The sequence below is a fragment of the Hakea prostrata genome, chromosome 2 (assembly GCF_041222555.1).
Source record: "Hakea prostrata isolate BN-2017 chromosome 2, UWA_Hpros_2, whole genome shotgun sequence".
Classification (NCBI taxonomy): Eukaryota; Viridiplantae; Streptophyta; class Magnoliopsida; order Proteales; family Proteaceae; genus Hakea; species Hakea prostrata.
In genome coordinates this window covers 44,647,624-44,670,816 of record NC_142601.1, presented here as the reverse complement: position 1 = coordinate 44,670,816, position 23,193 = coordinate 44,647,624, and the positions used below count along the sequence as shown (strand labels likewise).

General features: G+C 37.9%; 2 protein-coding genes across 4 annotated transcripts; one reads left to right on the top strand and one right to left on the bottom strand.

Moving 5' to 3' along the window:
• Positions 1-6,451: 6,451 nt before the first annotated feature.
• On the bottom strand, positions 6,452-8,621 carry LOC149024439 (annexin D8-like). Of its 3 annotated transcripts, none has more exons than XM_089142948.1 (5): positions 8,215-8,621; positions 7,902-8,129; positions 7,468-7,686; positions 6,878-6,967; positions 6,452-6,759 (listed from the first exon to the last, which is right to left on the bottom strand). In XM_089142948.1, exons 1-5 carry the CDS (start codon positions 8,437-8,439, stop codon positions 6,589-6,591), a joined length of 933 nt encoding a protein of 310 aa, XP_088999074.1. In that variant the 5' UTR covers positions 8,440-8,621; the 3' UTR covers positions 6,452-6,588. The 3 variants fall into 3 exon arrangements, with proteins under 3 accessions (XP_088999074.1, XP_088999073.1, XP_088999075.1); XM_089142947.1 differs by having other exon boundaries at positions 6,454-6,789; positions 8,215-8,565; XM_089142949.1 differs by having other exon boundaries at positions 6,668-6,755; positions 8,215-8,564.
• Positions 8,622-14,727: 6,106 nt separating this feature from the next.
• On the top strand, positions 14,728-23,039 carry LOC149024438 (Ribosomal protein L25/Gln-tRNA synthetase, anti-codon-binding domain-containing protein). Its single transcript, XM_089144674.1, has 3 exons — positions 14,728-15,258; positions 18,942-19,071; positions 20,623-23,039. Exons 1-3 carry the CDS (start codon positions 14,848-14,850, stop codon positions 20,841-20,843), a joined length of 762 nt encoding a protein of 253 aa, XP_089000800.1. The 5' UTR covers positions 14,728-14,847; the 3' UTR covers positions 20,844-23,039.
• Positions 23,040-23,193: the final 154 nt, after the last annotated feature.

Sequence of the window (23,193 nt, the reverse complement as noted above, 5' to 3'; positions counted from 1 at the left end):
GGATTGCTTTCTCACAGAGACTCAATTATCTCCATTTCAAACAAATATCATTCTGTTGCAGGCCCTTCTAAAATTCACAATCTTGAAGTAGGAGGGAATGAAGATATCTCTCCAGTGAACACACAGGAGACCATGGAAGAAGGGGAAATAAGGTTGGAAGATTCGGTTTCCCAAGGACCAACTCAAATTATTCTACCTGGAAATTCTATGCACATCCATGAACAACAAAGTACATCCATGACTCTTGTGAGACCTCAACCAATCATCATTAGAACTACTGTTCAATCCATTCAGATCTCTAACTCCTCAGTCCATATTGAGGAATTAGCTCCCTTTGAGGTAGATTACAGTGAAGTGCTTCCAATGAATACAAGAAAAAGGGCTTGCTCACCCGAGGAAGTAACTGTGTTATTTAAGAGGATGAGGTTAGAAGAGTATGAGGCATCAAATATTATCAAACCCAATGTTGGTAATAGAATTCATGGAATGGCTCGTAGAGCTAGGGGGGTCCAGCTGGTAGGTTTCGAGCAATTATGAGGTACCGAGGTACATCCTTAATCTCTTTTGAAAGGGTGAGGCAGGCTGCCCTAAATCAGCCCCCAAGATCTCCATGAAGCTCCTAATGTGGAATTGTCAAGGAATTGGCCCAACCTTGACACAACAATACCTACAAAAACTTTGTAGGAAGAGTGGGCCAGGTTTGATATTACTTGTTGAAACAAAGAATGATGGAGCTACACTGTCTAGAGTAGCTAGGAAGATAAGGTTTGATAATCATTTTAGTATGGATGCCATAGGTAACTCAGGTGGTATTGGTTTAATTTGGAATAATTCTATTTCCATTACTTTTCTCTCATCATCTGCACATATTGTTGATATTCTAATACTTGTAAATTCCTTTAGTGCAGAATTCAGGTTAACTTTGTTATATGGGCATCCGCAAACTGAGCTGCGAGGTAGGATTTGGGATGAACTCTCTTAGCTAGGAACCTTTGTAAGTACTCCTTGGCTTGTTCTTGGTGATTTCAATGAAATTTTGAATAATGATGAAAAATTTGGAGGGAGACCTAAATTCCAGGCCCAGATGGACTGATTTAGGATTGCCATTGACAATTGTAATCTTTTTGAGGTCAAGTGTACTGGGCCAAAATTCTCATGGTCAAATAAAAGGCGGGGAGCGGGTTTAATTAAGGAGTGTCTTGATAGAGCTTTTATTAATATGGATTTTCTGGACCTTTTTGGAAGTGTCCAAAGTCATAGGCATGCTATGGTGGGATCTGACCATACCCCTCTTGAGGTTACCTTATACCCATCCAAGCATCGCCCAATGAGGTCCCACTATGAAACCAAATGGGAAAGCCACGAAGATCTATCTCACCAAATATACCTCGGATGGGCAGCCCCAAACATTGGATCACCTTCCTACCAGCTACACCAGAAAATCAAAAATTGCTCAGGATCACTTCGGCTTTGGAGTAAGAATACTTTCAAGAATGCATCTAAAGAAATTACAAAAATCTCCCAGCTTCTTGAAGAGTGTCAACAAAAATCTTCTTCTGATTCCAATACCCTTGAGGAAATTGACCTTAAGCAGCAATTAGAACAACATCTCCTGGCGGAGGAAAAATTTTGGTGCCAAAGATCTAGGGTTTTGTGGCTAACCGAGGGAGACCGTAACACCCAATTCTTTCATGCCTCGACTGCCCAAAGAAGACAAAAGAACACTATCCATCGATTAAAGGACAACTTTGGTCAATGGATTAAAAAAGAAGCCCATATCAAAACTGAAATATGCACCCACTTCTCTTCCCTTTTCACCTCCTCTTCCCCAAGTGACCCTCGAAATTTTCTTCTACGTACATCTCCATGCATTTCAGCTTCAGAAAACCAAGTTCTATGTGCTCCTTTCTCCCCAAAAGAATTTAAGAGCACTCTTTTCCAAATAAAAGGAAACAAAGCCCCAGGAATTGATGGCCTGCCTGCCAGATTCTATCAAAAGCATTGGGATACTATTGGGGATGACCTTATAAAAGGGGTGAAACATTTCCTTAGGAGAGGTCATATGCTCACAAGTCTCAACAAAACAGTTATCACATTGATCCCAAAGAAAAGCAACCCTCAGAATGTATCTCAGTTTAGACCCATCAGTCTATGCACCACTCCCTACAAAGTCATAGCAAAATGTCTAGCTAATAGACTTAAACCCTTATTGGGGTCCATTATTAGCCAGACTCAAAGTGCCTTCGTTCTAGGTAGAGCCATCTCAGATAACATCTATCTTGCCCATGAATATCTACATTTCCTTAAGAAATCCCAATCAACATCTGGATACATGGCTTTGAAACTGGACATGTGTAAGGCCTATGACAAATTAGAGTGGTCATTTATTGAGGATACTTTGAGATATCTGGGTTTTGCTGATCAATGGGTTCAATGGATAATGCAATGCATTTCAACTGTTACCTTTCAAATTAAGATCAATGGTTCCCTTTCTAGATGTATTTTTCCTCAGAGGGGTATCAGGCAAGGCTGCCCATTGAGCCCATACATCTTTATCTTGTGTCAAGAGACCTTCACCCAAAGACTTCAATCCAATAGAGGGATCCCTAGGTTGCCTAGTATAAGACTAGCACATCGGGGTCCAGAAATTAACCACTTGTTTTTTGCTGATGATTGTATGCTTTTTTCCCCTGCCTCTGTTCAAAATGCTTCCACAATATCTGCTTTGCTTTTGGAGTATGAACAGGTGTTGGGTCTCCATATTAATCTGGAGAAGTCAGCTGTTTTGTTTAGCAAAAGAACACCTGCAAATACTAGGGCTGATGTGGTGACTTCTTTGGGCCTAAAAGAAGTGCAATCTCATGGAACTTACTTGGGTCTTCCCTCATCCATAGGGAAATCTAAAGTGCAAACTTTCTCCTTCATCTTAGATAGACTTAATTCAAAGTTGGCAGGTTGGAGGGGCAAACTTTTGTCTCAGGGAGGTAAGGAAATTTTGATTAAGCTGTGGCTTTTGCATTACCAGTGTATGCTATGTCTTGCTTTATGATTCCCAATGAGATTTGCAACTTAATGACTCAAAAGATTAGGAACTTTTGGTGGAAAAATGATCAAGGATAGGGACTTTATTGGGTAAAGTGGAATACATTATGTAAGAGCAAAAAAGAGGGAGGGCTTGGTTTTAGAGATGTCCTATGCTTTAATAAAGCTTTATTAGCCAAACAAAATTGGAGACTCTTGACTAATCCAACCTCCCTATGGGCACAAGTAATGTCTGCCAAATACCTTAAAGGCAAATCCATTTTGGAGGTTGAACCACCATCATATTGCTCTTGGGGTTGGAGAAGTGTTTTAATGGGGAGGGATGTGCTAAGACATGGTTTGATTAGACAGGTTGGAAATGGTTTACATACTCACATATACCATGATCAATGGATTCCCTCTCTTCCTTTTAAATATATATCCAATCCCCCACAAACCAATGGGCCTTCACTTGTACATGATTTGATTGATTGGTCAAATCTTCATTGGAAAAGAGATTTGTTGGCTGCTTTGTTCTCTCATTTGGAGGTTGCTGCTATTTTAACAATTCCCATCCTTTCCATCAATACCATGGATACATGGGTGTGGTACAAATCAAAGCAAGGAACTTTCAAGGTAAAATCAGCCTACTACCAGTGTTTGGCAATGTCTGATTCCCAAGGTAATATATCTTCATCATCATCACCATCTTTTTGTTGGAACAGAATTTGGAATATTCCTACCTTACCAAAGATTAAGCACTTCTTGTGGAGAACATCTTATGAGGCGCTTGCTATAGGAAAATCTCTCTTTCATAGAAATAGTGCTCAAACACCATTATGTCTTATATGTGGTAAGAATAGTGAAAATTTTGGTCATGCTTTACTATTTTGTTCCCATGCAAAAGAATGTTGGAGAATGTCTCCTCTTAGGCTCGATGTTTTAGATTTCCATGGTGAATCCCTTCATGATTGGATATATTTTATATCTGATAAATTTAAAGAATATGGGAATTTGAATTATTTAGATCAAATGTGGAGCTCTCTTATGTGGTGTATTTGGAAATCTAGAAATTTCATTCTTTTTAATGGAAATGATATTTCCATAAGACAGACACTCACATCTTTTCATACTTTATGTGCAGAAATTCAATCTTTTTGTACTAATACATCTCATGGAGACACTAGGGCAGCATACCCTTTGCATAGAGTGGAAGGCATGGATGATGATTCGGAATTATTTTACCTTTTTGTCGATGGATCATGGGATTCTAGATTTCTTTATGGTGGTAGAGGATGCATTTTGTGGGACGCTCAACAGGTTTTCGTGGCAGCACAATGCATTGGAAATGAAGGTTCATCAGCAGCTTTAATGGAATTGGAGGCAATGAGAGATGGTCTCCTCTTGGCAAAAGGTTTGGGAATTTCGAAGGTGCATATTAGCTCGGATTTTAAACCGGCCATTCAAGCTCTTCAAGGTCTTAATACCTCTCTTGATTGGCAATGTTTAAGCCTTGTTTCTGAAATTAGGACAATTGCGTTGAATTTCACCTTTATTAGATTTGCTTACATATCTAGGTCTAGAAATAGTTTTGCTGACCATCTAGCTCGGAGAGCTAATCTTTTTAAACTCTCTAGACATTGGTGGGGTTTGCCACCTTTCTTTGTTGTTTCCCCAAGCTTGCTCCTCTCCAAGCCTTTGTCTTTGGATGCTTTTAATTAATGAAATTTTCTGTTGTTGACCCAAAAAGAGGCCTCTCAATATATATATATAAAAAAAAGAACCCCAAAAAGAAGAAAGGGCCGCGGGGGGGGGCAGGGGCGAAAAAAAGGCGGCAAGCAAGATGAGGTCCTCTCTTTTTAAAAGTCTCTCCCTTTTGTTTGGTTTTCCCTTATTTAGTATTCTTAGTTTTAGAATGTCTTTTGCCTTTTGCTTTCTTAGTCAAGTTTCATTTTTTATGTTCCCCCACCCCCCCCCACCTTTTTAACTTTTTTTAGGTCTAACTTTTTTGCTCCTACCTATACCTTGAAAACCCTATTTATATTAATTTTTCATACCCACATGGTTAATAAACCCATCCTCACTTCAAATCTTAAAGCCCATGCATCAACTCTCATAAGCCTCTACACCCATAGCCCCAAGGTTATTATCCAAGGCCGACATTACTTAACCCATCCATGCTTTTCATTTATACCCATAGACCATGCATAAACTCCACTTTACCCCTCCTATTGTGTTAAACCCGTATGCCCGCCCCATTTTGTGTAGCACAGTAACTTCTGATTAGCTATTTGAAATGAACAGTTGTGGACTTGTTTTGTGCATTTTCGCCTTAATCTGAAGTAGAGGTTTTACTTATTTTAATATTTATAGTCTCCCAACAAGTTGAGAAGGAAAAAAAAAAACAATTAAGGTTGCACTCTGTTCGTCTGCTTCATAGTAAAACCATCTCTAGTTTGCTATAGAAGTTGTTTGTGAATGAACTACATAAAATTTTGTCTTGTACATGCATTTTTACTTTGTTTTGCTAACACTTAATATGCATAATATATGCATGACATAAACAACCTTTAGTATTATTATTAGGGTAAATATCAACTTACATCTCCTTTTAGTTGACCAAATGACACTTAGTACCCCTTTTAGTTGGATAATATCACTTACTTCCCGTTGGCAAAGTTATCAAACACCTCCTTCCTATTAACTTTTTCTGTTAAATTATATTTTTATCGTTAAATACTTTCTTAAAACCCCAAATTAGCCTCAATTGAAAATTATTTTAATTTAAATTTTAAATTACCTTCAATTACTACAGTAATTAAAATTTTAAATACCTTTAGTTAACATTATTGTTAAAACTTAAAATACACTCAATTATTTTAATAGTTAAAATCCTAAATTACCCTAAATTAGTTTTATTATTAAAATTTCAAAATGCTCATGTGTTCTTTATTTATATGTTTCTTTTACATTAGAATTAAAAAAAAAATTAAAGGTCTTTCTTAGGTTTGCTTTTCCTTTTTCTTTTTCTCTCCTAATGAACGAAATGCATCTAAATTAAAAGACATAGGGGTATTTTTCATGTCTTGAAATAAAATTAATTAAAGGTAATTTAATGTTTTAACTATAAAGTAATTAAGGGTCTTTTAGGATTTTAATAATAACATTATTGGGGATAATTTGAAATTTAAACTAAAATATATTTTTAGTTTAGGGTAATTTGGGATTTAAAAAATATATTTAACAGTAAAATTAGAACTTAATGAAAAAAGCTGACAGAAGTGAAGTATGTGATAACTTTGCTAGGTAAGAGGGGAAGTAAGTGATATTATTAGGGTTCAAAGTACCATTTGGTCAATTAAGAGGAAGGTTAGTGATATTTACCCTTATTGTTATTATTTTATAAAGATGATTATAGATAATGGCATAGTGATACTATGCTTTCGAATTATTTTTGGAAACTCTTTTATAAACTAAACCATGTCCAGTTCTATATAGAAAGATTGCCTTGACCATGATACAATGTATGAAATGTGATTTCACACTATAACCCAGGGAGTTATGAACTCATCTACTAACTAAGGATACAAGGAAGTCTCTGTAATCCCCTCTTGGGACACTGTCACTGATGGCATCCTTCAACTCCACACCGAACTTCTTCTTGAAAACCACTTTAATTTCATCCAAGTCTACTTCAGCTCTGCTCATCAAAACATGTGCCAATGTGCTCTTGTCTGTCTTGGATCCATTGATGCATGCAAATAATGTCTATAACATCAGATAAAGAAAGCTTGTTCATGAATCATGACATGAAAAAAAAAAAAAGAACCAAAAGCTTCTGATGAATCATAGTTACCTTCGCATAGTCTGAAGATGGGTAGCACATGCACTCTACAACTACTCTCAGTACATCCTCAAATTCCCCTGAGTTTGCCTTCTTGAGAGACTATCAAAGAAAGAACAGATAGAAGACTTCAAGTTTAGTTTGTTTCTTACGTGCGTAAACTGGACTGTATTGGACTAGTGGCTAAGTTGGGTTAGGCCGAGGTATTACATAACCTTAAACCTAACCCTCATCCTGATCTTGATCCTGATTCTGGTCCTAATCTTAACCAAAAAATAATAAAATAATACATAATTTCATATTGTTTTCTTGCATTTATCAAAAATATCATATGGGGAACTAGATCAGTTCAAGCATTGAATCTTTACTCATGGCCAAATTAAAAATGTTTTTAGGCAAGAATTTTGAACTTATGTTGTATTGGGACATACGGCAAGTTAATAATTAATATGCGTTAATTTGGACCATCACGGCCGAATTTTGAACTTAGATTCTATTTGAATTCAGAGCAATAAGTAAAATTCGGGTTTGGACCATCAGGATCAAAGCACTGTTGCGTTGCTAACATAGATCCAGAAAAAGTATTTATAGAATACGGTTACCTTTGAATAACTGTGTCCATATATGTGCTTATAAGAAGAAAATGTTAGCCTGAGCTGTGGAATACTCCTCTTGCAGAGTATCTCTAACGCCACAGATTCTTCAATGGCTCCACCTCTTGCCTCCCCCGTTTCGTATAGCCTTCTTGCATCACAATTGGCTACATGCTGGCTAACATCTGCGTGATGTGACTTGTGTGATGTTGATAATGCGATCAGGTTCTGCCATATATTCCAAGTCATTAATTCAGTAATATATAGAAGGATTGTGTTTTTGTATGAAAACTTGTGCCAAACCAAATCCAAACTAACCAGAACCGACACATGAAAATCCAGTACAACCCTTAACCAAACTAGAGCAAAGACATAATCAATCTGAACCGAAACAACTCGATCAACCCAACTGGGAGTCTGGGACTACCCCAAAACTCACTCACCTTCTGGTAAGAACTTGGGGGCTCAGAACTGAGGATATCTTGTTCTAATTGCCTCTTAAACTTGACTTGATAAGCTTGTCTAACAAGATGGATATGACTTGATTTCCGGCCAACAAATATTTCTACGAGTGCCTTATAGTTAGTTTCTCTACCCTCAAATGCAGCATTGGCGACAATAATATCACGCTCACGTTGGTCCATCATCCAGAGAGACAATAACTCAAACACCTTAAGAGCACAAAGTGAAGACAACAATAAGCAATACTATAAACAAGTCTAGCAACATAGATGAGTAAGTGTGAATGATGCTGACCTCATTATCTTGGTTGCTTGTTACTTGGGTCATCCTCTGAAGCTGATGTAATAGATCTTCACCGTACATGGCAATATAAGTTTCTCTGAGCTGCTTTCGTTCAAGCTGTGTTCGGTGAGCCAAGCTACGTACCAAATAATTTTGCTGTCCCTTTGAATCGTGAATCTCTCGACAGTCTCTCTCAAAGGATTGGCTTGAAGAACTTGGATTAATGCAGGTTGCCATGTTGAGAATTCCTGGTTGGTGCTGAAGCTGCTATGTGGTTCCATGATATATATTTATACGTAAATGCATGCCTTAGAAAATAAGGAAGTGATTTTTGACTTTTCTCTTCTTTTTGGTCTACTTCTGAGTGGAGTCCATGCAAGAGAAATGTGGTATGGTGATAGTGGATTCATGGTTGGGATAAAAAGGATCTTTTGATGACCAATTGGTGTTATATGATCTGTACCAAGTTGTTTTATTGTAGGAAAGTGAGTTTTAGGATTTTATTTTTGATTCAAACTGTGTGGACTCCTAGTAGACAATGAGTCTGAACATGTCTTTGCTTTTCAGGGCTTTTCATGCTCATGCACCATTCGCTAAACAACACTTTATTAGGTTTTCCAAGTAACCTAGCTTTTCCTCACTTGTAAGGTAAAAGCTTGAGGGTTTGTTTGGTTGCAAGGCAAAGCAAAGGGAAAGGGAAAGGGAAAGAAAATGAAATTCTTATAAGCAAAAAAGAAACTTTTATAATCGCAATTCCATAATGATATATATTACACGTAACGCTTATCTACTTATTGAAAGCAAACAAAAATAGAAGCAAAGTAAAGTAAAATTTGATGACCAATATGAAATAATTTGGATTTGGCCATGTAATCACATAAAATAATAAATACAAATGATTACAAAAGTTTTTATTCTAAGCATGAAATTTTTATTTTTTTTCATTAAATTCTCCTTGTAACCAAACAAACCTAAATGGATTATATATATCCTTTGAAGTGTTAGTAACGTATTAGGTGTTTATTGGTTTGTCTTGGTTTTGATACATTAACTTGGATTCAAAGTAATAACCATTCAATAGCTATTGAAGGGAATTAGAGTTTTAACCTAATTCAACTCATCGAATGGAAGATTGTGATGATCCTCTATATGTAAAGGAGGCTTTAGGAGCTCTCCATCCTGTTTTTTTTTCAAGTTAATTACTCTCGTTGATGAGGTACACTGAATGGGAGGAAGAGAAATAAACCTTGAGTTTCAAAGTGTACTGTAGGTGATCTTTAATTGTCGCCCTCTAATATCAATCAATGGTGAACATTATATGTTTCCTTATCCATCTTTGTGGTTGTACTTAATTTGAGATCCCATAGGTTAGTTCCTACTTTCTATATTTGTGTGGGTTAAAAATTAAAATTCTTGGTTTCTGCTGCTATGGAAATTGCCTGATCGGTTGAATTATTGATCAAACCCTCGAGTGTATCGAATTCTCTTGATCTGAGATTCATTGCAACTATGAATTAAGTCTGGTCAGTTTTGAATTGAACCAGAACCTTGGTTCTGTGGGTTGATTCCCAAGTCATCGACTGGACCGGTGGTTGGCCAATATTATCATAACCACATCAAGCATTGCTATTTTATTGTCCTCCTTTTTATTTTTTATTTTTATTTTTAATGAATAAATAAATTCATTCAGCCAAAGGAAGAGGGGAGAGAAGGAAAACTACAAGAAGCAAAAAGGCAGCCCTAACCAAAGATGACAAGCCATAGGCTCAATATAAAAGCCACCTAGGTTAAAAGCAAAAGGAAGTGACAACAAAGGAGGGAGACAATGGCTACTTTGTCATCTTGAGTCTTCTTCATCTTTGGTAATTATGGAAGGACTACCCTATATCCTCTATTACTCACTCTAGTTAGTATGTTTTTCGACAAGATTAGAGAAGGGGTGAAACAAAGGTGGAATGGGTTTGGTTTTCCAAACCATAGCTTGGCCTTGGCGCCTTTAGCACAACTCTGGTCCACCCTAACAGACTCAAGGTTGAAAGACCTCAACGCAAACCAAAGCTTGTCGAATAAGGCCACCTAGCTGGTTTATCTTGGTTGACCTTCATTGGGCTAGGCTAGATTGACCTAATTTTTGTGTATTTAAAAAAAAAGGGCAAATGAAAAGAATATTGGGTAATTTATCATGAAGATGTGCCGTAAAACAAGTGTTTTTTTTTTAAAGTAAAAATTAACAAATCAAATGTGTAAAATAATCCAGAACTCCCGTTCCACCCTAGTTACTTTTAGTTCACAATGAAAAACAATGACCAAATACCAATTCCATCACATCCCAATAAGGGAAATTTGGGAGAGAAATAGAATGGGAAGTGAGAAACGAAAGCCCTCTGAGAAGTCATCGTGATTTTAGACAGAAAATCATAATTGTATAAAACTAAAGCCTAAATTATAATCGAAGGATAGAGTCATGGTTGTGTTTGACCTGAGGTATCAACCCCAACCCTGACCCTAAGCTTACACTTTGTAACCTAACCTGCCCTCGGTGTTGGAAAAACCTACCTAGGCTCTCTTCATGCTTAGGGTGGGCCAAAATGTGGTTAAACAGTTAGGTCCAAACTTACACCCTTACACATGAGCGTGTTGCATTGAGTCCCTTCCCAAGGAATTTCAAATGGATGTCCACATCCCCTTTTTTTCATCGTTTTTTTCCTCAACCATTAATAAAGCTGATGATATGGAGTATGATATTTACCATTAAATTAACTAAAGTTGGATGGATGAAGTTGAGAGGTGCATTGATTGAGAGTGTTATATGACAAACATATGTTGTTTAAGCTTATATGAAATTCTATATGACAGGAATAAGACTAGGTATGACATATAGAACAAGTATTGCACAATCAAGAAGATTCATGGACAATTGAGTATAGTAGAGATACGATGTAAAAGAGGATATGCGACAAGACCAATAAAGTTAGGACAAGGAATAAGTGTACTAGAGTGGAATCAGGAATAGCACCAACCGTAGGTAGGTTATGTGTGTGAAATCCCCTGCTACCCCTTTAACCCGTGGTTTCAAGATCGAGAACCCCGGCCTCAAATCGGCAACAATTGTGGGCCATTCAAGTCATATCTGAAGGATTGAAAATAGAACCAGTGTTGGTGGATGACCCTTGTGATGACTCAACAACTCTCCTAGAGTTTAAGTGAAGAGAGAAGATTAATCACAATAGTGTAAAAATGGTGATTTTGGAACGTCCATAGATCGGCGATGGAAAATCCGATTAATGTGAATAAGGTATCAAATTGAAGATCGTTGAAAGACCTTTCCAACAAGCCAAAAATCACTAAATTCGAAGTCTGTTTGGGATCCAACCATGGACGGTAAGTTGGGCCAATTGGGTGAACCAACCCTTCGTCCCATTTTCTGTTTAGGGGTGTTGGTGCAACCTAGAGGGGGTGATTAGGCTGCAACTAGTGGATTGTCCCAAGTTTTCGGTTTGTGCTGAAATACAAGATAAATTGAGAATTCAAATGAATTTAAACAATGACAAGCAATCACAACACAAGATTTATAGTGGTTTGACTTTACAAGTCTACGTCTACTCCTCTCTTGGCCTCAAGAGAGATTTTCACTAATGATTCTCTTTCAATACAATGGGTAGAGAATCAAACCCTTTATAATCTTTGTTACGGGGCAAGAGCACCCTTTACAATCTTTGTTTACCAACTAGGGCAAGAGCACCCTTCACAACTTTGTTTACGGGCAAGAGCACCCAAAGACCAATTCTAATCTACCTAGACTAGAATTGAAATAGTTTACAAGAGAATGGTATTACCTTACAAGAGGTGTGACACTTTACCTCTTGTGTGAATGTGATGCAATGAGAGTTGTATACTCAAGATATGAAATGCATGCACCACCAAAGCCTTCAATCACCTCAAGCTTGACTTCCACAAGCTTACTTTAGCACCTTGGTATGTTCTTCAAGGTTGGAGAGAGGGTGAGAGGCAAAACCCAATCGCTTTCTTGTATTTTGAGAGCTTTAGATTACTTGGGGAGTAGTTGATCAAGTGTGAGGTTCAACCCTCTCAAATGAGGTGAATTGGGTTTATATAGAGCACATTTGAGTGCCTAAACCCAATCCCCAACGGATAGAAAAAGGACATAATTTTTGTCCTGTTTTCAACCCAGACGGTCGTCAGTCTGGAAAAGATCCGTTAAAAAAACTAGCCATTATGACTTAGTCAAGGCCAGACGGTCGACCGTCGACGGAATTCCGTCTGGCTTTCTGTTTCTGAAAAAATCAAAAACCCAAACCAGACGGTCGATTGTCTGAGCTCTATTTTCTGAACAAGTTTGGGGCTGGGACGTGGCTTGGGTTTTTGGACTTTTTGGTCAACCCTAAGCATTGTACACCTCACTAACATGTCGTAGGTCACTCTAGTAGCATGAGTTACATATTATCAATGCATTTACATAAATGTGTATGCGAGAGTGTCCTAAGCCCTAATTCAGCCTAAGTCTTGATCATTGAAGTTCTTGAGTCTTCTTGTATTACATTCTTCATGATTATCTCATGTCCATCTTGGCATAATCTTGGCTTTGACTTGACTTGAGCATATGGCTTAGACTTGGAGTTGGTACATTTGTTTATCATCTTGAACTAAAACAACACAACTCAATATGGTCATTAATAATTCATGTTTGTTATCATCAAAACAAATGGAGGATGATGTGGCAAATGTTGATATGGTATTTTCCAACAATCTCCCCCTTTTTGATGATGACAAACACATGAATGATGGAAAATGTGAATGATCATTAATAACAATAAATATTCATTCGTATGCATATTATCACATGTTTTCCCAATGAATTATCTAATTCATTCAATTCTCTCCCCCTTTTGTCATCAACAAACAATATAGGAGATGCTTCCCCTCAAATAGTACTCCCCCTTTGTCATTACCAAAAATCCGGGATAAACATGAAATGCTCCCCCTAAAATAACTCTCCCTCTTTTCTTATGTTCCTCCTAGATTAATGCATAAGAAGAAATTCTCTCCCTCACATATGCACCCTCCCCCTACATGAATGCATAAAAGGAAAGAGAATACCACATTCTTCCTTAATATCCTTTTTCAGGGTCCTTAATAACTTTGGACAATACTCCAAATGAGTTGTCCCTATCCATGTCATTTATTTCACCATTGCTAATAAAATTAAAACTATAGGAAGAATTTACCTCAAGGTTTTCTTATTCTTCCTTGGTTTTTGCCATTAGAGCCAAGTTGATTCTTTCTTCATCGGTCTTCTCCTTTTCTTTTTCATCATAACTTGTGATATAGGATATTTCAGCCATATAGGCTTTCTTCTTTTCTTCATTCGGGCACTCGGATTTGATGTGATCCGGTTTCCTACACTTACAACAATTAACATTAGATACACAAGTTCTTTCCTTAGAAAGATTTTTACCTTTGTGTTCTTTTGAGGATTCTCCTTTGTGAGGATCATTTCCTCTTTTTTTTTTGAGAAGTTTCTTGAATTCTTTGACAATTTGGTAAAGCTCAATGTCCAAGTCTTCTCCTTCACTCTCACTTTCTTTTAACACACACACACACACACATATATATATATATATATATATATATATATATATATATATAGAGAGAGAGAGAGAGAGAGAGAGAGAGAGAGAGAGAGAGAGAGAGAGAGAGAGAGAGAGAGAGAGAGAAATATTCATATTGTAAATGCTTCTATAAAGTCTCCCATTGGTATCCAGAGTTTGAATTAATCACCTTGAGACTGGGAGCAAATCTTTGTGATATATTTAAATTTAAATTATATAAAAATTACCTGTTAGGCTAACTCGAATGAACCTCATTTTCAAAAAAAAAAAAAAAAAAAACAATAGCCTAGATGGGCTGGAGGGATCAACTCTTTGCACAAAGATTTCTTCCCTATGGTATAATTTTCATTTTTTTTAGTGTGCTAAATAGAATGAATGCGTTAGAAGAAAGTACCTTAGTGCCACTAGGGTCCTTTGTTTTTTCATTTTTTGGTGAAATTAGGGTCCTTTGAAGACCATCTTTTGTGAACTTCACAAAAAGCATAAAAGATTATTAATAGAGACCATTAGTCTAAGATCCTATTTTGGTAAAGATGATTTAACTAAAACACATTATACAAATTTATGTTTTGACTAATGGTTCAGTCACTTAACCTCACTCTAGTAGTTTTTAATTAATAGAGGCGATGCTTTACCTCTGGCTCCGAAGAAATTCGAATTTTCTGACTTCCTACGTGGAGGCATTGATCTTTTACCGACTGAGCCACCCTCGGGTTGAAAGTCTTTGTTTTGCATTACTCTAATTAGGGTCATAATCTTCACCATAACCATAATTGAAAATTAATCCGGTCCACCCAGGACGCCAAGCCGAATCGTTTTGCTCCACGATTCCAGCCCCTGTTGGACCAAAATGTCGCATGTCGATCCTTAAACCCTCAAAGTCTCGAGTGACGGCTTCTCTTCATTTGATCCCGAGTGAGTTCATCACCTGTGCCAGAAAAGAGACGAGAGATCTCAGACGGCTGTTTCGGAGCGAGCTGAGAGAGTTCACTGCTAGTTTTCGCGAGCAGAGCAAATGTGGATCCAGCGGCCTCTGCTCGCGAAGACGATACACCTCCGGTTCTTCTCTCAAGCAGCGGCAGCTGTTCTTCACGAACCTGAGGTTCCACTCGCATACCTCGAAGATTTACCCAAACCAGACCCTAAACACGACGAGACGATACTTTCAATCCCTCGCGATACATCCGGTAAAAGTATAGCAGCGAAGGAGAGGAAGGTTGGTCGAGTGCCTAGCATCGTGTTCGAGCAGAAAGATGGCCAGCACGGTGGGAATAAGCGACTCATCTCTGTGCGGACCAATCAGATGAGGAAACTCGTCAATCATCTCGGTCGATCCTTCTTCCTTTCCAGGCTCTTTAATCTCGAAGTTAGACCAACGTTCGACTCCGACGAAATCATTGAGAAAGTCCGCGTCTTACCTCGATGGGTATGGATTTCATTTCCTGCTAATCTCTTCCTCGATTTCTGCTGTAATTCTTACACTTTATGTGGTTTTTTGATCTCTTGACAGAATAATAGTCAACGTTTGATGTATGTAATGAATATAGAGGAGAAGTTCACTTTAGTTTGCTGTTTTTAGTCAATTCATTTTTAGGCTAACCAACCTTGTCACTAGTACTGGTCTACTGAACGGTGAACTCAACAAGGTTTCATATACTATGTAGAACTCAGACTTGCACGATTGATGGTCTAGGTGGGATATTGAGGAACTGTATGTTTAACTATCGAAAACATTGAAAGAGTTACAATTATGAGAGTCTTTCTTGAGGAATACGGATCAAATTTACATCTAGAGAACGAGAGGCTTGTTGTTGAAAAACTATGTATTCCACTTGACAGAAAATAGTATTTTTCTGGGAGCTGCCCTAGCAATGTACTGTGTGCCATGAACACCTTAGCCATATGAAGTTCTTTGATGTGATGGTTAATAGATAGCTTAGGTGTCTGAAGACACATTTTCAAACAGTTAGGCAAAATGGAAATAGTTAGAATTGGAGAGTCTCCAATCCAACCTTCATGGGGATACTATAAAAATCTGACTGTACTGGGATCCACCTCTTGGCGAAGGGGGACTTCTACCAGGTTATAGCCTTATATTAGAATGCCATTACTTTCTTTAAACTTTCCGTACTCTCAATCATTAAAATGGACAAAATGAAAAGTAACTGGAATGGTTGAGTTCAGATAAAAGATTCTGAATGGAAAGTACAGAAATATACATGAGGTGTAGAAGAATTTATAGATAACAAGAGGCTAGTTGTAGAAAAAACTATATATTCCCACTTGACCAAAGATAGTATTTTTCTAGGAGCTGCTCTAGCAATGTACTCGTGTGCCATGAACACCTTAACCATAGAATTGTCTTTTGCTGAATGGTCCTTTGCTCAACCAGCTCTAAGTGGCCATTGTTTTGTCAATTGTGTGGTGGTTAAAAGCTTGAGCATCTGAAGACACATTTTCAAACAGTTCGGTGAAATGGCAATGGTTAGAATTGTCTCCAATCCAACCTTCATGGGGATACTATGAAAGTGTGATCTGTGCTGGGTTCCACCCCTTGGCAAAGCTGAACTCTTACCGGGTTATAGTCTTATATTAAAATGCCATTACTCTCTTTAAACCTTCCATACCCGCAAACATTAAAATGGGCAGAATGAAAGATAACTGGAACGGCTCAATGCAGATAAAAAAGATTTGGATGGGAAGTATAGAATATACATGAGGTGTAGAAGTATTCTATATATATTAGAATTAGTTTTTAATTGTATTTTTTTTCTTTTACAACAAGTGTTGATGTGAACCAGGATCTAGGGTCTGATTGATTGAAGTAAAACCCTTGATCTAGGTCCACCTACAGGATCCTCTTCAAGAGAATCAGCAGTCTTCTAGGGCTACCCTACAGTTGAAAGTTATAGGCTGCTTAGGGATTCTAGGGTTTATAAAGGGGGAGGTATAGGTTTGGTTAGGGTTTAGTAGCTAGGGTTTTGCACTTCAAGTTTGAAACTTTGCCGTCCTGTTGAATTCAGATCCAAATATTCAAGTTTAGGGTTTTAGTTTTTAGGGTTTATGGGAACTAGGGTTTCTTGAGCTTAGTTTAAGGTTAGCATTAGGTCGAGTGTCAATTAGGCTGTCAGGAAGGTTGTCCTAAATCGTTTAAGCTTTGGACCACTTTGTTTGAGAGTTTGGTTGAGATTAGGGTTAGGTTTCTAGGTTCGAGTGAAGGGGCTGCGACTAGGGTTTTCTAGGGTTTAAAGAAGAGGGAAAAAGCTGGAATGGGAATTGAACGCAGGGAAGATAGAAGGGAACCTAATTCTTGAAGGGGGGGGGGTGGGGATTGGGTAAGGGGTTAGTGAATTCTAGGGTTTTAGAGTTTCAGATAAATTCTGGTTTATGTTTTCTGGGTTTCCTATGCAGCCACGGGTAGTAAGGATGGAGGAAGTTAGGAGAGAGGGGCTAGAAGGTTTTACCAGGGTTGGGGAAGGGAGGGGGTTAATGAAATAGGGGTGAGGGAGGCATAGGGTTGCTGGAGGGGGGGGGGGGATTGCCCTACATGGGGAGTGGGAAGCTGGAATGGGGAATTAGGGTTGGGAGGGGTAGGGGAGGGTTGTGGATGGGGGAGGAGAAGGAAAGGGGCTTGGGTTGGGTGGGGGCTTGGTGCTTAGTTGGAGAGGCAAAAATGGATGCTGGAATTTTAAGTTTCTGCAGAAATTCTCTCTTCTCAAGGGCAGCAAGCCCCCTCCAAGCGAACTCACAACTTTGGCTTATGCTCCTTCAATCCTCAATCAAATTTCTTTAATCATAAACTCCGTGGATTACATATCATGAGGCTTATTTATAGCCTTTAGAAGGACCTTATACTAAGACTAATTCAGCAAACAATTCAAATTGGAACTCCTATTTGACTAATGACTCATTCACAAAAGGATCGTTTATATCTTTCTCAAGAAGACTCCAAATTGAATTCTAAATAGTAGACATAGAATCCTTGCAAGAAGTAGGACAAAACTAGAGGACTACTCCTTCATAACTTAGGAATCCTAACCTAACAAGGAGTCTTTAATAACTTAAGAAATATGAAAAAAAAAGAAAAAGAAAAAGGTGTGGATCTAGGGTCCCACAAACATATGGGACCCAACTAAAGCCTAAGTATATTCAACCGAAGAAGTGCAAAATTACCCAATTCCCCTGCTGGTACTAGAGGGCCATATGGTTTGGGGAAGCAACCCTATGCCGTATTTCGGCCCTGGATCTGGTTCACATCAGGTGCATTTTTAATAGTTCACCAACAATGCAAGAGCTTTATATGTAACCTTAGATGACTTTGAAATAAGTGAAAGGATGATGTTAGTGATAATTATTGTTCATCATCCCTCAATGGCGAATTTGCTAAATGCAAGAGGCACTGGTTATGGCCCTTTTTAATATCCAATTTTGGTGTAGCATGTGGATGCTAAATGATGAGGGTGGGCCTTGGTGCAGCAGTCGATGGTCCATAATTACAGCCTAGGGTCAAGGTATCTAAACAGCCCCTCAGCAAAAATTGATGCGGTAAGACTGCATAGGAAACTTTCCCCTCCCTCCGTTACTTCGCTTGGTAGCCTTTGGCACCGTGTTCACCCTTACTTTTTACATGCATGCTAAGTGATGTCTAAAAACAGGGGTTTGCTGGAGGGAAAGAAAAAGCCTCATTTATTAGATGGTAAATCAGGGCATGCAGGTGCTTTGCCCAGCATGAGTCTGTCACTTCTCCACCCCCTATTGAAATGACTCCCCTGCCCTTCCCACTCAACAGCTGCTGGCTTCAGGAATGACAGCCTTGTGCCCATTTAGCTTCATGAATTGAATATACAAGTGGAGAAACCCCACATGGGTAGCTCAGTTGAATACCTGGTGATTAAAACGGTAATGAACTCCAACCTCCTTGGGACCTATCTATCAAAAATTTAAAAAATGCATGCTGAGAGTGTCAGGGTCTTTACTCAAGAGAGCAAGCTGATAATCTGAGGTTGTTGTTGTGTAATGTGAGTTGTGCAGTTCAATTAAATCTGACTTCATTTGAAATTTTTAATTCATATAATGCCTTTAACTTGATGTTCAAAATTGTTGTGTCAGATTCATCTCCATGCAGGCACAGATGCAGTGCTGAATGTTACATTTCTAAGAGCTCCATCTGAGGCATTATTGAAGGTCGATGTTCCTCTTGTGTTCAGAGGAGAAGATGTATCCCCTGGATTAAGAAAAGGTATGCCAATTGTGCATTTTTTGGTTTATATTTATGTTTTTTGTGGACTATTTAGTTTTTCTCGGGTACAAATTTGTAAAGTGCCTGGCATATGTTGCTTGAATATGCTCTTGGCTGCAATTAATCTGTGTACAAGTGTTTTGGATGGGTAATTGCCCGAAACTCAAACTAAGCCAAATTCAGAGTCTCAAGTCTCAACCTAAGATTTGGTGCTAAGCTTGGGACTCCACAAGAAAAGAAAAAGAGGGTGAACATTGTGGGTTCATGTATGGTGTCTGGGGAGATCTGTTAGTCAGTTTTCGTTTTTGCCCTGTCAACTGATTTTATTATTGATTGAATGCTCTGGACTCTGCTAGGATAAGTCAATTGCAGTGCTATAGTATGGTGGGATTAGGTCCAGTGACTTCTGTGTCTCTGCATTGGAATCTCACCTGGTGGGGAGACCCTTTGCATCCTAATGCTCTCTCTCTCTCTTTATTGTACTGCGGAACAACTACCCTTTCTTTGTAGATTATCCACTCTGCACCTCAAAGCTAGTTTTTCTGTTCAGGCTTGTTCTGGTTTTCATCTGTTAACCATAAAGATTAAGGAACTATATAAAGCTGTGGCATATTGATGGGGTTCAACCATAAGTGCTAAAACATGTGTACACATTCAAATGTTTTCAGGTTTTTGAATTTGTAGCATTTGGCAGGATATTTTGGCCATCAATGTTGCTTAATTCACTTCAGTCTTGATCATTATTAATTAATTAGTTGTAAAATAGTGCATAGAATATCCTCTCTTCGAATGTACCTGCCCCTTTTAATATGTTCATAAATCTAATATCAAAAGAATTTAGATAAATGACTAAAAATAACCCCACTTTAGGTTTTCCCTTTCATTTAATGTTTTCTCTCTATTTCTATGATTGTTTGGTCAACCAAAAGTGGTGCCATGTATGAACAAAGGCTCAACACCCACATCTATCAACCGTAAGTTGATTTCAAAGGTAAGTTGCCCAATTTGGTGCCAGACCTGCATCAAAGCCAAACTCAAAAACCATTCTTATAGCATTGAAGTCCTTAAAAATAAAATATCAAATTGACTTAACTGACGTGGGAACTTGATCATTGAATTTAATGGAGAGATTGAAAAGAGCTGCCTTAGATTGTTGGAATACAGTGAGCAACTCAATGTGCCTAAAGCCTGGTTTCTATGGACTGAAGCAGCAAGACAGGTTTGTCCAGGGGAGGGTTTCACACTGACCCTTCTGATTTTTGTAGCTTAATCACCTTTCTTAGGTCTTGCAAGTTAAAAAAAGGATTACCATTCTAATTGGGTGAAAGATTTCTGGGTATGCAATCAGTTCCTCAAGCTTCCTCCCCCTTTTCTTTTGGCAGCTTGTGGGTTTCAAAAACTGCATGCAGCTTAAGTTGCAATTGCCTTACCTCACATCCTGTAGTTGACATGAAGTAAAATTTTAAACTTGCATTTTTGTGATCTTTTAAAGGTTTGCTGTACATGATGTATAGTTAATATGAGTTGTATATATTTTGTTATCATTGGCAGGAGCTTATTTGAATACCATAAAGAGGACTGTTCCATATCTTTGCCCTGCTGATATTGTTCCACCATATATTGATGTTGACCTGAGTGAGTTGGATGCCGGCCAAAAGTTGGTAATGGGTGATCTTGTGGTTCATCCGGCCCTTCGGCTTCTTAAGTCCAAGGATGAGCCTGTTTGTAAGATTATGGGGGCTAGGATCGAGCAACAAAAGAAGTCTAAATAATGGCCTTTTTGAACTAGTGAATCTATTATTTGGGTGCCTGACACCACTTTTGATTTCAGGAAGTTTTGAGCTCATCCATTCTTTTTGGCCTTATCATGCCAAAGTTTCTTTTGTTGAAATCTTGCACCTGTTCTGCTGGCAACAGCAGCCAATGTTTGTAGTTGATGACACTTGCATCAAGGCATGAAGTCAATGTTCTGGTGAGTAATACAATCTAGGCAGTCTAGAAATGACACAGGTACATGGATCAGTGTGGCTAAGTTGTTCACTTTATTAGGCATTTCTTGTTAGTAGCCAAACTTGTGCCAATTGTTCATTGGTTTTTCAATAATGACATACCTTGTTAAATTATGGACAACATCCAAATATTTAAAGTTTAACTGTAGCTTTCTATTTTTGTTTATCACCCCTCATTTGAGTCGTTTCTCCCTTCCCCACTTCATTTATTTCACCCTCCTGACACTCTGAGAACAGTGAACAAAGGATAGGAAATACATGTCTAAACTTTAAATAGAGTGAAAGGGGTTCATATCGTCTATATGAACTAAACTCACAATAATGTTTGGAATCAAATCCTATTAGGTAAGAAAAAGTATGGGGCATGAACTGTTCCAATTTTAAAACTCAAAGATTGGTGTTGGATTGATTTATCTCCTGTGAGGTAGCAGTATCATGGACAAATCAGGAGCTTAGAGTGGAGTACATGTCTAAAAATCAGCTAGAAGAGCATCACTTTCTTTGACAATCAGGAGCCAGAGAGATGAAGATGTCTACTATTCAGCTGGAAGCTTGGGGCAGCTAGGTCTTAGAAATGGTTAGACCAGATGGTTTTAGTTGTTGCTTGTATGTTTTTGACAAGATAATCAAATGACTTCCCCTTCAGTTTGAAACTTAAAAGGTGCCAATATGGCATGATGTGATGGCATAGAAATCGAATGACTTGAGGACTAGGTGGTCTTGAAGATTTTTGGGAACTTGAGATATTTCTGTACAACATTAATGGGCAATTGTTTCAGTTTGAGAATTTCTCACTGGTTACATTCTGCTGGACTTCATATTTATAGCATGATCCATCTGATGGGACCAAAATTATGTGGGCCGGTAAAATACAAAGTCTTGGTTGTACATCAGTGTTGAAATCTAAATGAGTAAGGTTCTAATATCCCTCTAGATGATAATATTTATGGAATGGTGTTGATCATGTAAACCTGGGTTAGTGAAGTTAGAAGACAAAGGCTCTTGCATGCATCTACATAAACTAGCTACACTGTAGTCAGGATTTGTTGGTAGTGTGTTTGGTAAATTAATGCCACTGTTGCTTGCATCGACTCTAATGTCATATCTATTGAATCAGAATCCATAGAATAGTAGTTCATTAAAAGTTAGCTGTTTGGTTATCTTGATTTTTTGAACTGATTTGACTTGAGAGATGATTTAATTACCATGATTACACAAGTGGAGAGTTTTTATACTCAAGGTCTGTTTAGGGGAATTCATGGATTTACTTCCAACTCTTACGCAAAACTTACAACTCCATGTGGTTTTGCTTCTGATGCCAATCACTTAACAGAAATAATCAAATAATTATTGAAAATCGAATTTAGGATTTCAAATCCATGAAGTACTTTGACATTGTAGAGGAAACACACCCTTTCTTTGGTCAGTGTTTTTTTTTTTTTTTGGTCAGTGTTCATGACTGCTTTCTATCATTCCAATTATATTTTTCGGCAAAAGATAAAGATATCTGTGATGGTTTCAACCCCAACAAAAGGGATATCTATATTGGCTTCAACACAAGAACAGGGATATCTTTGATGGTTTGACACCAGTTGCCGCTCCAATTTTTTCAGAATGTACACAGGCGTTGAGGAAAACTACAGTGACTCCCGCCCCCTCCTTTTTCCTTGTGGAAATAGTGTTTATAATCAATTCATGTGGAGTAAGTTTTCCTATAGGGAGGTAAACTGATGAAATTCGACTTGGATATGGTAATATTCAAATTCGATAATTAAACGTTATTTGAATTCGAATCCGAGAGTCAGATGTGTAAATTTATGATTGAATTTGAATTTGTTTAGTTAATCAGATTTTTGGATAATATCCAATTTGAATTCAAAGTAATGGGATGGATAAAAATATTCGAATCCAAATGGGTTTTAAACTCATTATTGAGTGTTCGGCCAATTAATATAATCATGTATTGCGTCAATGATGAGTTAGTAAAGCGGTTAAAGGCCCAACTTCCCTAGGGGAGGTTTTGGGTTCGCACCCATTCGGCGGCATTAATTATATAATCGTGGTGCACGCAAGCTAGCCCGGATGAACTTCATATCCAAAAAAAATATAATGG

Excerpts from the sequence above, each read along its gene's own strand:
- LOC149024438 (XM_089144674.1), top strand. The coding sequence starts at position 14,848 with ATGTGGATCCAGCGGCCTCTGCTCGCGAAGACGATACACCTCCGGTTC. Across the intron at positions 15,259-18,941 it reads TCCGCGTCTTACCTCGATGG|ATTCATCTCCATGCAGGCAC; the intron begins GTATGGATTTCA and ends TTGTTGTGTCAG. Across the intron at positions 19,072-20,622 it reads ATCCCCTGGATTAAGAAAAG|GAGCTTATTTGAATACCATA; the intron begins GTATGCCAATTG and ends TATCATTGGCAG.
- LOC149024439 (XM_089142947.1), bottom strand. The coding sequence starts at position 8,439 with ATGGCAACCTGCATTAATCCAAGTTCTTCAAGCCAATCCTTTGAGAGA. Across the intron at positions 8,130-8,214 it reads CAAGCAACCAAGATAATGAG|GTGTTTGAGTTATTGTCTCT; the intron begins GTCAGCATCATT and ends TGTGCTCTTAAG. Across the intron at positions 6,968-7,467 it reads ATGGACACAGTTATTCAAAG|TCTCTCAAGAAGGCAAACTC; the intron begins GTAACCGTATTC and ends TTTCTTTGATAG.